At 42.0% G+C, this 13,510-nt stretch overlaps 1 protein-coding gene across 5 annotated transcripts in view; it reads left to right on the top strand.

Moving 5' to 3' along the window:
* Positions 1–12,532, top strand: part of RPTOR (regulatory associated protein of MTOR complex 1) — a 502,533-nt gene extending 490,001 nt beyond the window's left edge. For all 5 annotated transcript variants that reach the window (XM_061615781.1, XM_061615780.1, XM_061615782.1 and 2 more), the window contains 3 exons: positions 7,151–7,267; positions 8,584–8,713; positions 10,635–12,532. In XM_061615781.1, the coding sequence (XP_061471765.1) occupies positions 7,151–7,267; positions 8,584–8,713; positions 10,635–10,703 (316 nt within the window). In that variant the 3' untranslated portion in view covers positions 10,704–12,532. The remainder of the gene's footprint in view (positions 1–7,150; positions 7,268–8,583; positions 8,714–10,634) is intronic.
* Positions 12,533–13,510: the final 978 nt, after the last annotated feature.

Raw genomic sequence — 13,510 nt, 5'->3', positions numbered from 1 at the left:
TATGGATGTCTTAATTTTATTTTATACATGGATTCTCCCTGTTTTACATAAATATTTCTCTCTCTTCCAATGGTGAACCCTGAAATTCTTTTTGTTTATGCCATTTTGGTATATTTAGAAATTTTGAATATTGGACTTTAAATTATTGTTGTATCGACATTCAAGGCTTTGAACAAAGTTACTGCATCATTTAGTAGATTTTTTCAAACTCTGTTCATAACCCTAGTATGCGAGGCAACCAGTAGTTATAATTGCCCTGAATGTAATATCCTTACAGTCTAATTTGGAGCTCTATATAATTATGGTATCAGTTGATTAGATGACTTCTCCCTTTGAACATATTATACAAACACCGTTGCAAACGCGCCTTATTGATACAAATAACTTGTAGTGTACTGTACTTAAGCTGTACAAAGAGATTGTGGGAGGAGGGGCTCAAGTCTGCCTGAAAAGTAAGTATTGTGAACCACAGTGTAGCCCTGCTCCTGTGCAGGAACAGGCTATGGTCTCTTAATGGATGAGGACAAGATCCAACTCAGAAGCTGACCTAGGCCACTCTTCTTTTTTCTACTGTGCCTTCTTTGCCCCTTTTTGGTTACTGTTAGGTTCCATTGAGGCCAGCTTTTCACATACTGAGGGCCTCTTTAGATCTTTTCAAGCTATAATTACTCATGGGTCACTTTTTAAAGGCTATTAGACCTCTAATGAAATGACAAGGTCAGGTCAAGTATTTGAGGCATCACAAAAGATAGCAGAAGGATCTGAATTGCAACATGGAAGCTGCAGGTTCAAGTCCTCACAATGAAATGCTAAAACTAGAGACTGGGGCTGCAATCCAGTACACACTTACTTGGGAATAAGTCCCATTGTACCCAATGGAGCTTACTTCTGAGTAGACATATATTGGATTGCACCCTAAGGAATTTTTAAAGGGAAGAGTAGCATGAGATAGACTGTGGGATTACCTAACTTCCTGCTTCAAGAGATCCAACTTCCCGTTTCCTAGATGCAGCTTCTTGGTGGCTTCTGTTACATCCTCAGACCAGCTGTATTGGTGACTCAGGGAGCAAAGAATTGGTATTCTGAGGCTCATGATTCCTAACAGCACTTTATAAAGAGGTTGAGCCAGAGCAGACTAGGCTTTTACACTTCCAGTGACTCTGCAATCAAAATTATTTATTGAAGAATTTTTATTTAAAAATCTATCAGTATTGTACATAAAACAGTAAAATAATTCTCAGTAACACAGATAAAATCAACAAAACTTAAAAACTGATTGAATTATGTGTTCAGACAGGCTTGCTGAGGAAAAAAAGATTTTGGCAGTCACCTAAAACTCTATAAAGTTCCTGCCTAATAGGCGAGGTTTTTCTAAAGCACAGGTGCTGCCACCCCATTGTCATGGTCAGATCACTTCCTGGTAAAATTTAGACTTATGGCTCCGATCCTTCCCTGAAGTGGGGGGGTGGACAGATTAAGATGGTCCACCCCCTGGAGCCTAATGGAATCCACAGGATTCCTGAATACCCTGGGGGCGTTCCCAGTAGACAGAGCAGGTGCCCCTGTTGAAGTCCTTCTCACACTGTGGAACAGTGAAGCGCATCAGGCTGTCAACACGGTTGCCCCTGAGTGCCCTCTCTGGCATTGTGGAGCCCGGCTTGCACCTTGGTACACCAGTAAGCTAAGGGCAATGAAACAGGCTGGACGACAGCTAGAGCGCAAGTGGCGAAAGACGTGCTGTGAGGCTGATCTGGCATGAGTAAAACATCATAACTGTGCCTACTGTGTGGTGGTGAGGGTGGCAAAGAAGGCCCACTTCTCTGCCTCCATCGGATCCTCAAGTAGCTGTCCAGTGGAGCTTTTCCATATTGTCAAGGGTCTGTTGACATCAACTCCAAAAAATGGTGTTTTAGACCCTTCGGAGGCCCACTGTGAATTGTTTGCAAGGCACTTTGAGGGTAAAGTTGCTCGCCTCCATAGCAGTCTTGATGCCCCCTCCACATCTACTGTAGTCCCAATGAGGTGTCCAGTGCAATGTTTGCTGCAACTTCTTGGGAACAGTTTCAGTTGATGCGGCCTGATGACATAGACAAGGTGCTTGCAACAATGCAGCCAGCAACATGTCCTCTCGACCCTTGCCCTTCTTGGCTTATTAAAACTTGGTAAGGGGGTTTAATTGAGTGGATCCAGGGTGTGGTCAATGCATCATTGCAGGAGTGAGTGGTTCCAGCCACCTTGAAAGAAGCAGTGATCTGACCACTCCTGAAAAAGCCCACCCTGGACCCATTGGTATGTGACAACTACCAACCAGTTGCAAATACCCCCTTTTTAGAGAAGGTGATTGAGAGGGTTGTGGCACAGCAGTTGAGTTGCAAGCTGTGCTGTGGGGTGCCGCAGGGTACCATCTTGTCCCCCATGCTGTTGAACATCTATATGAAGCCCTAGGGAGCAGTCATCAGGAGTTTTGAGGTGAGGTGTCAGCAGTATGGTGACGATACCAAGCTCTATTTCTCCATAACATCTGAATCAGGAGAGGCCGTGCAAACCCTTGACCGCTTCCTGGCCTCGGTGGTGGGCTGGATGAGGGCCAATACGAAGGTACTGTGGGTTGGTGGTTCCCGAGTTCGGATAATTGGTCAGTTGCCTGCTTTGGATGGGGTTGTACTCCCTCTGAAAGAGCAGGTCCATAGTCTGGGGGTGCTCCTGGATCCATCTTTGTTGCTAGAAGCCCAGGTGACCTCCGTGGCTAGGAGTGCCTTTTCAGAGCTTGGAAAAGTTACTTTTTTGAACTACAACTCCCATCAGCCCAATCCAGTGGCCATGCTGGCTGGGGCTGATGGGAGTTGTAGTTCAAAAAAGTAACTTTTCAAAGCTCTGTGCCTTTTACCAGTAATGCCCTCTATATGGGGCTACCCTTGAAGTTGGTCCAGAGGTTGTAGCTGGTGCAAAATGCGGTGGCGAGACTGCTCACTGGGGCAGGGTATCGCCAGCATGTCACCCCAATGCTGAAAGAATTGCACTGGCTGCCCATTTGCTACCAGACCAAGTTCAAGGTTCTAGTTTTGGTGTACAAAGCCCTATAAAGCTTGGGACCAGGATACCCGAAAGACCGTCTTACCCCTTATATACCCAGTCGATCACTGCGCTCTGCAGGTGAGGGCCTCCTGCAGATACCATCTTATCAGGAGGTCCATTCTGCACAACATAGGAAACACCTTTAGTGTGGCGATACCCACCCTGTGGAATTCCCTCCCCTTAAATATTAGAGAGGTGCCATCTCTGTTATCTTTTCGGCGCCTTTTGAAGACTTTGCTCTTTCAGCAAGCCTTTTAAGTTGAGACCTATCCCAGTCTGCATCTGTGTCAGAATTGTTTAATATGTTTTTTAATAATGTTTTTAACCCTTTTTAAAAGATGTTTTTAAAGCTTTTTTAAAAATTGTTTTTAAAGTTGTTTTGTTTTAATGTATTTTAAGGTTTGTTTTTATGATGTTTTGGTGTGTTTTTAGCACTTTTGTTTGCCACCCTGGGCTCTTGCTGGGAGGAAGGGCGGGATATAAATCAAATAATAAATAAAATAAATAAAAGATCGATTTCTCACAGACACAGGACAAGCATTATGATGCCACTTGTAAAAGTGCAAGTTCCACAGTCTGAAGTGTTGAACAGGCAAACATGGTGCAAGGTGATCCCTCAAGTTATGTGGCATGCATATGTTTTCATGCATTTCTTTCTTATTGTTCCTAATTTATTTCACTCACAAGACTTTGGATTTTGTAGAATGTATGTGTAGAGATTGGAGTGGAATAGGGGCAAGCAGATGAAGTACCTTTGGAAGCAACAAATGGACAAGTCTGGGTCAAGAACCTATAATAATAATAGCCACACATTTTCACGTTTTTATCCACAACCATAAGGACTATAAACTTGTTTTCACATTCCATTATACAAAAGAGTAATTGTGTGATTAGTTTTCCAGATCAGTGATAGCTATGCAGATTATTGTAAAGTGGCTTGTCTTTTTACCGGAAACTTCAGTCGATTAGACTTTGGGTACAGTATCCTCAACATTTTCTTATATGCCTTTCTTATTCTACTAGATTTTAATTAATGTCTCCACTCTAAAAACTACAGCCAAGGATTGTACATCACAAGATAAGTTCTTCAGTTCCTTAGTAGGCTTGATTCTATCCATCTTACTTCAACTCTCTGCCCAGAGCCGCTGCTTAAAATATAAACTGTCCAATGAATGAACCCCATGTTTCAACCTTCCTTTCCTCATAAAATCATTACTTGGACAAAACACACTTTAAAACATGTAAAAGATTAGGACTGGGGACCAGGTTCATGAGATATGACTCAGTTACATTCATGGCAAGATGGCAATCAATCTGAAGGTTAGAAATTTTACTTTGCCAATTTATTATAATCTCATCCACCCACTCTTGCCACTATAAAGTATCTTGTCCAGTGTTAGAAGTCACCTGCCAAAAATGTGTCATAGGCCCATCAGTCCAAAGTCAGTTCTGTGGCACAAGATGTTTGCATATTGTTCAAGTGACTCCATTCTCATTTACCTTGTTCCAGGTAATACAAAGGGATTTATTGTCCAGAATCCAGACAAATAGCTAAACCAGGCAGAGTTGTTCTTTTTTTTTTTTTCATTAATTTTTATTCAAATTTTCAAAGACAAAAAACAAAACAAAACAAAAACAATCAAACAACAAAATAAAATGTTGACTTCCGATTTGTCGCAGATCAATTATAAGTCTACAATATATAACAATCCTATCTCTAAAATTATATTATAGAATCACTTTCCTCCAGTAGTTATCTTAATTAATCATCAAATCTCATAAACATTATTTTATTCTTTCTACAAAAAGTCAAAGAGAGGTTTCAATTCCTTGAGAGATATATCTTTCAATTTTTCTCCAAATAAACATGTCGCTTAATCCATCTGATTCAAATCTGTTAGGCCCAATAATTTCAATAGCCATTCTTCCATTATCTATATTAATTCCATCTTCCATCTTCAATAATCCTGTTAAGTCCAGTAATTTCAGTAGCCATTCTTCCATTATCAGTATCCCATAATAATCTTGTTGTCATAACCATAGTCCAAATAAACATATCGATTAATCCATCTCGTCAAATCTGTTAAGTCCAATAATTTCCATAACCATTCTTCCATTTTCAATATTAATTCCATCTTCCATCTTCAATAGTCCTGTTAAATTCAGTGGTTTCAGTATCCATTCATCCATTATGTTAAGTCCAGTGGTTTCAGTATCCATTCATCCATTATCAGTATCTTATGATGATCTTGCTGTCATAGCCATAGTCATATAACAAGAGTCTGATGGGAATTTCCCCCATCACAAATATGTCCTTGCCATCAATTCTGAATATATTACTGAAATATTGTTGTAAAGCCACATCTCTGTTCTGGGTACATCTCTGCTCTGTCACATATTTGTAGTTAATTCCATAGATTTTTTCTATGACAAGCCCCATCACATCATTCCAGTCAAGAATTCTGAATATGTTACTGAAATATTGCTGCAAAGTCATATCTCTGTTCTTTTTTACAAAATGCACTGGTTCATCTCTTAAGAGTTTCTCCACTGTCACATATCTGTAGCCAACTCCATAGATTTTTTCAATGTCAAACTCCATCACATCATTCCAGTCCAGAAAATTATCCAAGGCATTGGTAACTTTACCACCAAAATCTTCATTAATTTTTTCAGAGACAACTTTGAATTCCAAACAGTAAACTTTATTTCTAAGATCCATAAACTCCAAATCTTTTTCCAATTTCACACTTGTTCCAATCTCCAGGTCTTGTGGCTTCCCTTTAATTATTCTTTTTTCATCTCTAATCCCATCAAACACCTCTTTTACAGAATCCCCTATTTCTTTAAGCTCCTGTGTCATTTTGTTAAATTCAATTTTCATCTCCTGTCTGCCCTGTCTCAGGGTTTGTTTTGTTATCTCAATCTCATCCATTATTTTCTGAAACATAATTTCTTCCATGGTCTCAATCACTTTCCTGGCTGCCATTCTTAAAACCACAGAAACAAAAATTATTTCAGCCACAATTGGGTTAATATTCCAGGCTGCTGATATCAGTGTAGACAGTACAGCCTGCCTTATCTCTATGTGTTCAGGAATACAAAACAAACTTAGTTCCCAACATCAAGACAATTAGTGGCGGCGTGAACAAGCAGATTCGTCAAAATGAAATAGACCAAAAAAAGTTTTTTCCCCCTCCTCGAAATAGAAATCCCTCTTCCGTTGGTATCTTTAGAATGCACCTCCAGGACAGCTTTTTGCGATAAAAGCAAAGATAAGCTTTTTCGATTTCTTTCCTCCTTAATTTCGTAAGTGAATGAGAAAAGCCATAACTCACCTAGGAATTCTTCACAGCTGATTCATTGACAAATCTCTTTTTTAACTGCACCAATTTAAACCAAGTGAAAAAAGAAAATAGAAAGAAGGATGCTTGTTTGCCTGTTATAATCCATTTTTTCTTTGAAGAAAAGATAAACGTATTGCTATAATCAGCTAGAGCTTGATGAAAGTCCGTCCGACATTGCAGTTTGAACCTTTTCTCATAAATAAATGAAATCCAGTCCTCCCCACAAAAACAGGCTTTGTGGTTAATCTCACGTTTCTCCCTGACCAGGAGAAAATCTTTACCAGTCAAAAAAGACGTTCTGACTGATTTTGAAGCTGAAAAAGCTTCCTCTGAGACAAGAGCTCGGCTCAGAGGCAGCACAGGCAGAGCAACCCTTCCCGGAAGTCCACCAGGCAGAGTTGTTCTGATGATATTTAATGGCAGTGAGTTAGACAGAAGGAAAAATGAATTCATTCAATCAAATGTATTCCTTGTGCATGAGTAAGTGGCCCAGTACCAAGACCAACCTCATGCTTGCTTCTGCAGCACCTGGGGCTGTGCAGGTGCTACCTGACATAGACTCCAGTGGTTAGCAAAGGTTAAAGCGTTGGTTGTTGCAAAATGGTATTGCTGGCACATTGAACATTAGTACTGCATTCTCCTAGTTATAACTAGGTTCTGGGATAAGTAGAGCCTGCTCTCCATATTAGAGTGAACCTCTAATAGCCCTATGTTTTATCTCTTTGTAGTGTTAATGGAGATGTTCGTTTCTTTGACCCAAGAATGCCAGAGTCGGTGAAGGCCCTGCAGATAGTAAAAGGACTGACAGCTCTCGACATTCACCCACAAGCCAACCTGTTTGCATGGTAGGTTCTAAAAGGCTTCTACATAGAACCATCCTGTTCATCTATAAAGGAGGATCTTGCTATGGTCAAGGATCAGCCTGTTGTTACAAACACTTTCATTTATTTTCCTTGGCATAAGCAGCATAACTTATTTCCTGTGTTTGCAGCTGAGGTATTATAACCCTTGTATGCTTCATTGAACCTATAGCACCTGGATTTCAATTATTTATTTATTTATTATTTGATTTATATCCCGCCCTTCCTCCCAGCAGGAATTTTGCGGCTCACCATATCAAGAACCATGTGAATTTTCCTTCCTGAGAGCAAAAATGTATGATTTGGTGGGGGGCTTGCTGTCCAGTTTCACCAGTTTGGTGCCTGGGGTTCTCATTCAAGACCATCCCTGTCCTGCCTGAACTCGAGGAACTCAGACTCAGACACGGCTGTGGTTTTTTCTTTTATTGTAGTAAGAGACAGTTTCAATTCAGTGCGCTTTATAAATCTACCTATGGCTTACTCAGAACTCAGCATCTCTCTAGGACTAACTAGGCAATACTTTGCAGCATTAAGATGTTGACTCAGCAACTACTTCCCCCCCCCTCAGCTTAAGTAAGGCTGGGGGGGCACCCTGCTTGCGTGTGTCAACTGTCACTGTTGGGAGTGCACTCGCAGGTGAAAGCTCCACCTCAACTGTGTCTGTTGAATCTCCCGCCGCATTTGCCTCCTGGCACAAGGCGAAGGCGGAGCCTCCGTCACCGTCCCCGTCCCATCTTCCTCCTCCGAGAGGGGCTGCCTGCTGGCAACGCAGGCACAGGGAGAGGGGAAGCATCAGACTGGGGAAAAAACAGCTGGACAGGTTGACTCTCCACAGGGGTATCTGGAGCTGCTGGGATTGAACTGTCCAAGGCCAGAGCTGGGGTGCCTTCTGGGTCCCGCTCCCCACTCGGCCCTTCACTGGCTCAAACATCTCACTCTAAGTCCTCCTCCTCTGCTTCGTTCTTGTCTGTTCACCCCCTCCCAGCAGGGCTCACAACAATCCCAGAGTTAGATTCTCCCAGCCTGCTGTTCTGTCTCCCATTCTCTCCTCCCTGAATCTCCTACTGAGCATGTAAATCTTTTATTGTGATAACTGAGACTGAGCTGAAGATTCCAAGGTTTAAAAGAAAATCTCTTTGCTGATATAAGCTCCTTTGGATTCTTTGCTTCTTGCCCTATAAATGGCACTTACCTACATGGTTGATCAGCAAAGAGTAGAAAACCTCTATCTCTAAGCCTCAACCAGTAGGTAATTTAATGATTAATATCATCAATGTGCTGTGTTCTGTTTCCCCTTGCAGTGGCTCTATGAATCAATTCACTGCAATCTACAATGGGAATGGTGAACTGATCAACAATATCAAGTACTATGATGGATTCATGGGCCAGAGAGTGGGCGCCATCAGCTGCCTAGCCTTCCATCCACACTGGGTCAGTCTTCTTTCTCAACTGTAGAACATCTCCACTGTTGGCTGTATTTAGGGTAACTTTAGGTTATTGAAAAGAGGACTTAGTGAAGCTGTCCAGATGCCTACATACGCTCATTCGTTCCACATTCAGAAGCCAGAAAACCAAAATGCAGTGAACAAATTTATATGTTGAATTAGCTCATTTTGCAAATGTTTGGTTCTTTTTTTTATTTGAGATCATTTGCATATTCTAGTGGGATTCTTTTGTTTACTTTGACAAGGTTCGCACAATTTAGAATTTTCTAGTTGTTGTCAGGTTAACTGCTACTTTGATCACACCAAGGATCCATCTAGTCCAGGATCCTGGGCCATATTCAGCTAACTTGTTACACTAGCAATGGCTTCCTCCCTCCTCTCCCTGCACCCTCCTCAGATCTGCTCCAGAAGGTTAGGAGAATCCTGAGAACGGGGGGAGGAACGCTCCTTAGCGCTATGTTGAATACAACCTCTTTTCTGACCATGGTCTGCTGAATACTTCTTCTCCAGTAGGTCAACAGAAAGAGATGCCTGATAGATAAGGCAAAGTAGATATGAGTTTGCAGTTGGGTATTCATGGATTGCTGGTCCATTGGAAATAAACAAAGGAAATTAGTCAAAGTCCTAAGGACAAAGGATTTCCAATATGACGGAAAATACTGGGAGCTGACTGTCACTGTAGAAGGTGGAGCAGAGTAGATAAGAGTTTATGGTTATGGGAGGAATGCAGAACTTCCACCCCAGTCATTGGAAACCACTCATAGACTCTTCAAAGACCCAACTCCATGTATTACTATACCAGTGTGGCAGCTGCTTCCCAGGGTATGATGTCACTGCTCTGAATAATGGAACCATGTGGGTAAGGCAAATGATATGTTTCCTTTGCACACTATTATTTTTCCCCTCAGTGGGCTATAGTAATTATAAAAATCAGGTATTCACTTTTTTAAAAAAGTTGTTTCAGAATTCTATATGTACTGTGCACTGCTTTGGGGGCTAGACACTATATTTCTATGCACTTGTAGTCATGTTAATCACCAGATTCCTAGTGTGCACAAGTGGAACAGTTTGTCTATCTTTGTCCTGTGGGCTGTTACTTTCTCTTGAGTGCAATAATTTAGCACAAATGGAGACTTTATCCTTTAAACGGAGATGCTAATGTCTATTGTTCTGCATGCTGATAATTCTTTTTTTAAATGAAAGCAAAAGGCAAAATCCCTAATCATAAGGTTACCTGTTTAGCACTTTTAGGGCTCTCACAACAGTCTTATGCACATTTTCTCCAGGGGGTGGGGGCTGTGGACACATGCCCAGGGTTTCCTATATGAAGGAATAGACAAATAAGGGGGAAATTGTTCTGATATGATTCCCCCCCCACCCTTCCCTCAGTCCTGGAGAAGTGAAGGGAGAGAATCTCCCTGACTTCTCTTCAGGAAGTAGCTTGGTGGTAGTGGTGGTAGTAGTAGTCGTTTTTTCAAGTATATGGCCACCACTCAACAAAATAATCAAAAATCGTGATATAAAATGCAATAATTAAAATCAGAAACAGCACAAAACATTCCTTAAGAGAAACAGAATAAAATTAATTTATGGCTTAGCTGTAGAGGTTTTGCTGCTTTCTGAACCTCTTGGGCTCAGAGCAAAAGGACAAGCCTCAGCCCACTGTATCCAGCTTGAAGATGGAAGAGAGGCTGAAGGGCTTGCCTCTTACATGGGCTTCAGAGTCAGAGAATTTGCAAAACTTAGTGTGACATCACCGTCAAGACCCCAACCCCTTCCCTCTTGTGGGAGGGAGGAGCAGGGTTGGTAGTAAGTACAAATTCTAAGTAGCTACGAAGGCCAATTGGCCTTAGTAGGACCCTGCTTTGTATGCATTCATTCCATATTTTGTTTCCTCTTTTCCATAGCCTCACCTAGCAGTTGGAAGCAATGACTACTACATCTCTGTGTACTCAGTGGAGAAACGGATCAGATAACAGTATGTGTGGCTGCTTTGTCAGAGCAGGACATCTTCTGGCAAGCGGGACCATTTTTCATTCATGATGTACATAGTGAAACTATCGACTTGAATGTTAAGTGTTGGCTGCTGCTGCTGTGCAACCCCCATAACTTGAACACTTTTTTTCCTCCTGATTTAGCTACTGATTATTTTGAGTCAGAAGGGAGGAAGAGAAGCAGCCTCTTGCTTTTCTTCGCAGCCAGAACCCCCAGGAGCTACAGAAAAGGAGCATTTATATTTTCACCGGTTCCACCACTACTGCCTGTGACTGCTGCTCTAATGGCTTGGCAATATGGCTCCTATGAACTAATAAGACAATTTCTTCCTGGAAGAAGGGTGGAGTTTCCTTTAAATCAGGAATTAATTCAGAACTTACCTACTGTTCTACATATTCTACCTAGAACACCTGTGGTTGCTGCCTATTTTGTGCCAAGTGCTAGCCCCAGCAGTCGCATGGTTGCAGGTTGCCTGGTCTTGGATAGTTCTGTGTGTATCTTTCTACTCTAAATGCCACCGTTCAACTTCTCTAGCATTTACTGTTCCTCTGCAAGTAGACAAAAGGAATTAGTGGAAACCCTAAGGAAGAGAAAGTCTCAATGCTGCAGAAAATACTAGAGATGATTACCACTGTGAAGGCGAAAGCAGGAAACTACACCCACTCCCTGGGTGCCCATTGGGAAACAGGAATGACACATTTGAGTAGCTGCATTGGTGCATGTGACAGGACAGGAGGCCTTCCCCTCTTATGTCCTCTCAATCCATAAGTTGCTCCAGCCATCCTCTGCTCCTTTTGCTCACAACAACCCCATAAGCACAAGAAAAGCCCTGCTACCTCTGCAATGACAGCAAGGAGTTCCCTTATCATTATACCACTGCCTTAAATCCTGCCCCCTCCTCCTGCTCTCCTTTTGCAGAAGTGCTATTATTCCGCTTGGTAATGGATGCAGATATTTGCAGCACACATACAGATCAGGCCTGTGCAGGAATCCCTCTTCCCATCCGCCCCCACTTCAGGCACTTGCACCTAGGCTGAACGTGGGGGAAGCTATTTGTATACCTGACCCCCTGTGTATGTGACTGCATGCATTTGTGCTGAAGCAAGAGAACTCTTGGTGTTTCTGCTTTCTAGAGAATGCTGGTTCCATCTCACATGCCACCCATCTCCCGGACAAAGAAGATCCCAATCCCTTTAGTGCCCAGGGGAAGATAATCCCAATTAAATAACTGCCTGAGTAGTTTAGGGTACAAAGACAAGAAGACCTTTGCACTACATTGTGCAGCTATTTAGGCATCAGCTCCAAAAGGAATTACCTACAAAGATGCAGAGAGGCATGGCAATGTAGTTTTGCAAATAATGTTGTCACTTGTGATAGCATTAAGAGTAGATCTAGTATCCAGTTCATCTTGCATTATGGATGTCAGCTTTGCCTTGCTTGCAAAATCCATTTCCTGAAGCCTGCTCTATGAATTTTCTTTTCAGGCTGAGAGCTACCATGTGAGACTCTAGGCAGAAGCCAAGGAGGATTGCTCATAGGGCTAGAAACATATACTGAAGGCCCACCAAAATTAAGTGGTGAGAATAAAACCAAGAAGTAACTTGACACATTGGTTTGCTGACCCATTGGGATCAGTTGTGCTCAGATGTACAGTCTTGGCTCCCATTGCCATGCCTGTCCCTCTGGAAGTGGCAGTGAACTCAGGGAAGGACAGATAATTGAAGGATTTTGCTAACAAGCATTAAGCCAGAATCTGAAATCCATGTATAACTGACTTAACGTACATAATTAAAAACAAATGAGAATATGATGATGATTATTTTTTGTAACATAAATAGAATGTTTTTGTTTCAAGAACAAGATACCTTGTACTTCCCCTCAGCTTGCACTGCCAGGACTAGGGGCATGGTGTTCTTTTCCTGTTTTTTTTTTCCTGTTTTTTTAAATCTGTCAGCTTTCATCCAAGTATGCATGTGGGGGCTGTGCTTTTTCACAGGTCTGAAGTGGAGATCCAATCATGAAGTTTAACAAAGACTCCAGAAAGTACCCTACCTACATGGTTCCTACATGGTTCGCTTATCTCCCTATTTATTTTCCAAAAGAAAAATTAAAAGGAAATATATATACATTTAATAATAAACTACCACAAGATTGTAATGTGAGAGTAAAACAATGAAATAAATGGTTAATAAAATGTAAATGCCGGAACAACCTCTGGTCAGTGGGATTTACTGTTATTGGGGAGGGGAGAACTAAATCTTTGGAGAACAGCTGTAAAAAAACCCCACAAAACATCAAGCCCTGGGGTGGGGTCTTAGAGAGAGAGTGAGTTGCCTCCCTGCCTGCCTCAAGTGGGCTCTCTTCCACAACCGCAAAACAGCTTCCTGCGTGGGGGGGCTGGGGGGCTGGGAGGGAGTATCTGGCTGTTTCTCTTGGCAGAGGAGAAGGGAAAGTAATAACTGCTGCTCTGACATGCAATGAGAATGCGCTCTTATGAGCCATCTACCCCAGGGTAAAAGGAAACTATGACAAAGAATGCTGGATATTTTCAGCAGAAGGAAAACTCTGTGAATGTTGAGTCATGTCACATTAAAACAGTAGAAGTACCTGAAAACAACTCCTCTGAAATAATTTTTACTTGGCATGCTGGACAGCAGCCATTTAGTAGCAGATGGTACTGAGGCATACCATGATTCAAAAGGCTAGCTTCCAACCTGTAGTTATTCAAGCCTGAAGAGTGCTATGCTGAAAGGTCCGGGGGGGGCTGTACTGAAAGCTGAGCATTACA

This window comes from Rhineura floridana, chromosome 3, assembly GCF_030035675.1.
Source record: "Rhineura floridana isolate rRhiFlo1 chromosome 3, rRhiFlo1.hap2, whole genome shotgun sequence".
NCBI lineage: Eukaryota > Metazoa > Chordata > Lepidosauria > Squamata > Rhineuridae > Rhineura > Rhineura floridana.
This window is presented reverse-complemented; position numbering and strand designations above follow the sequence as displayed.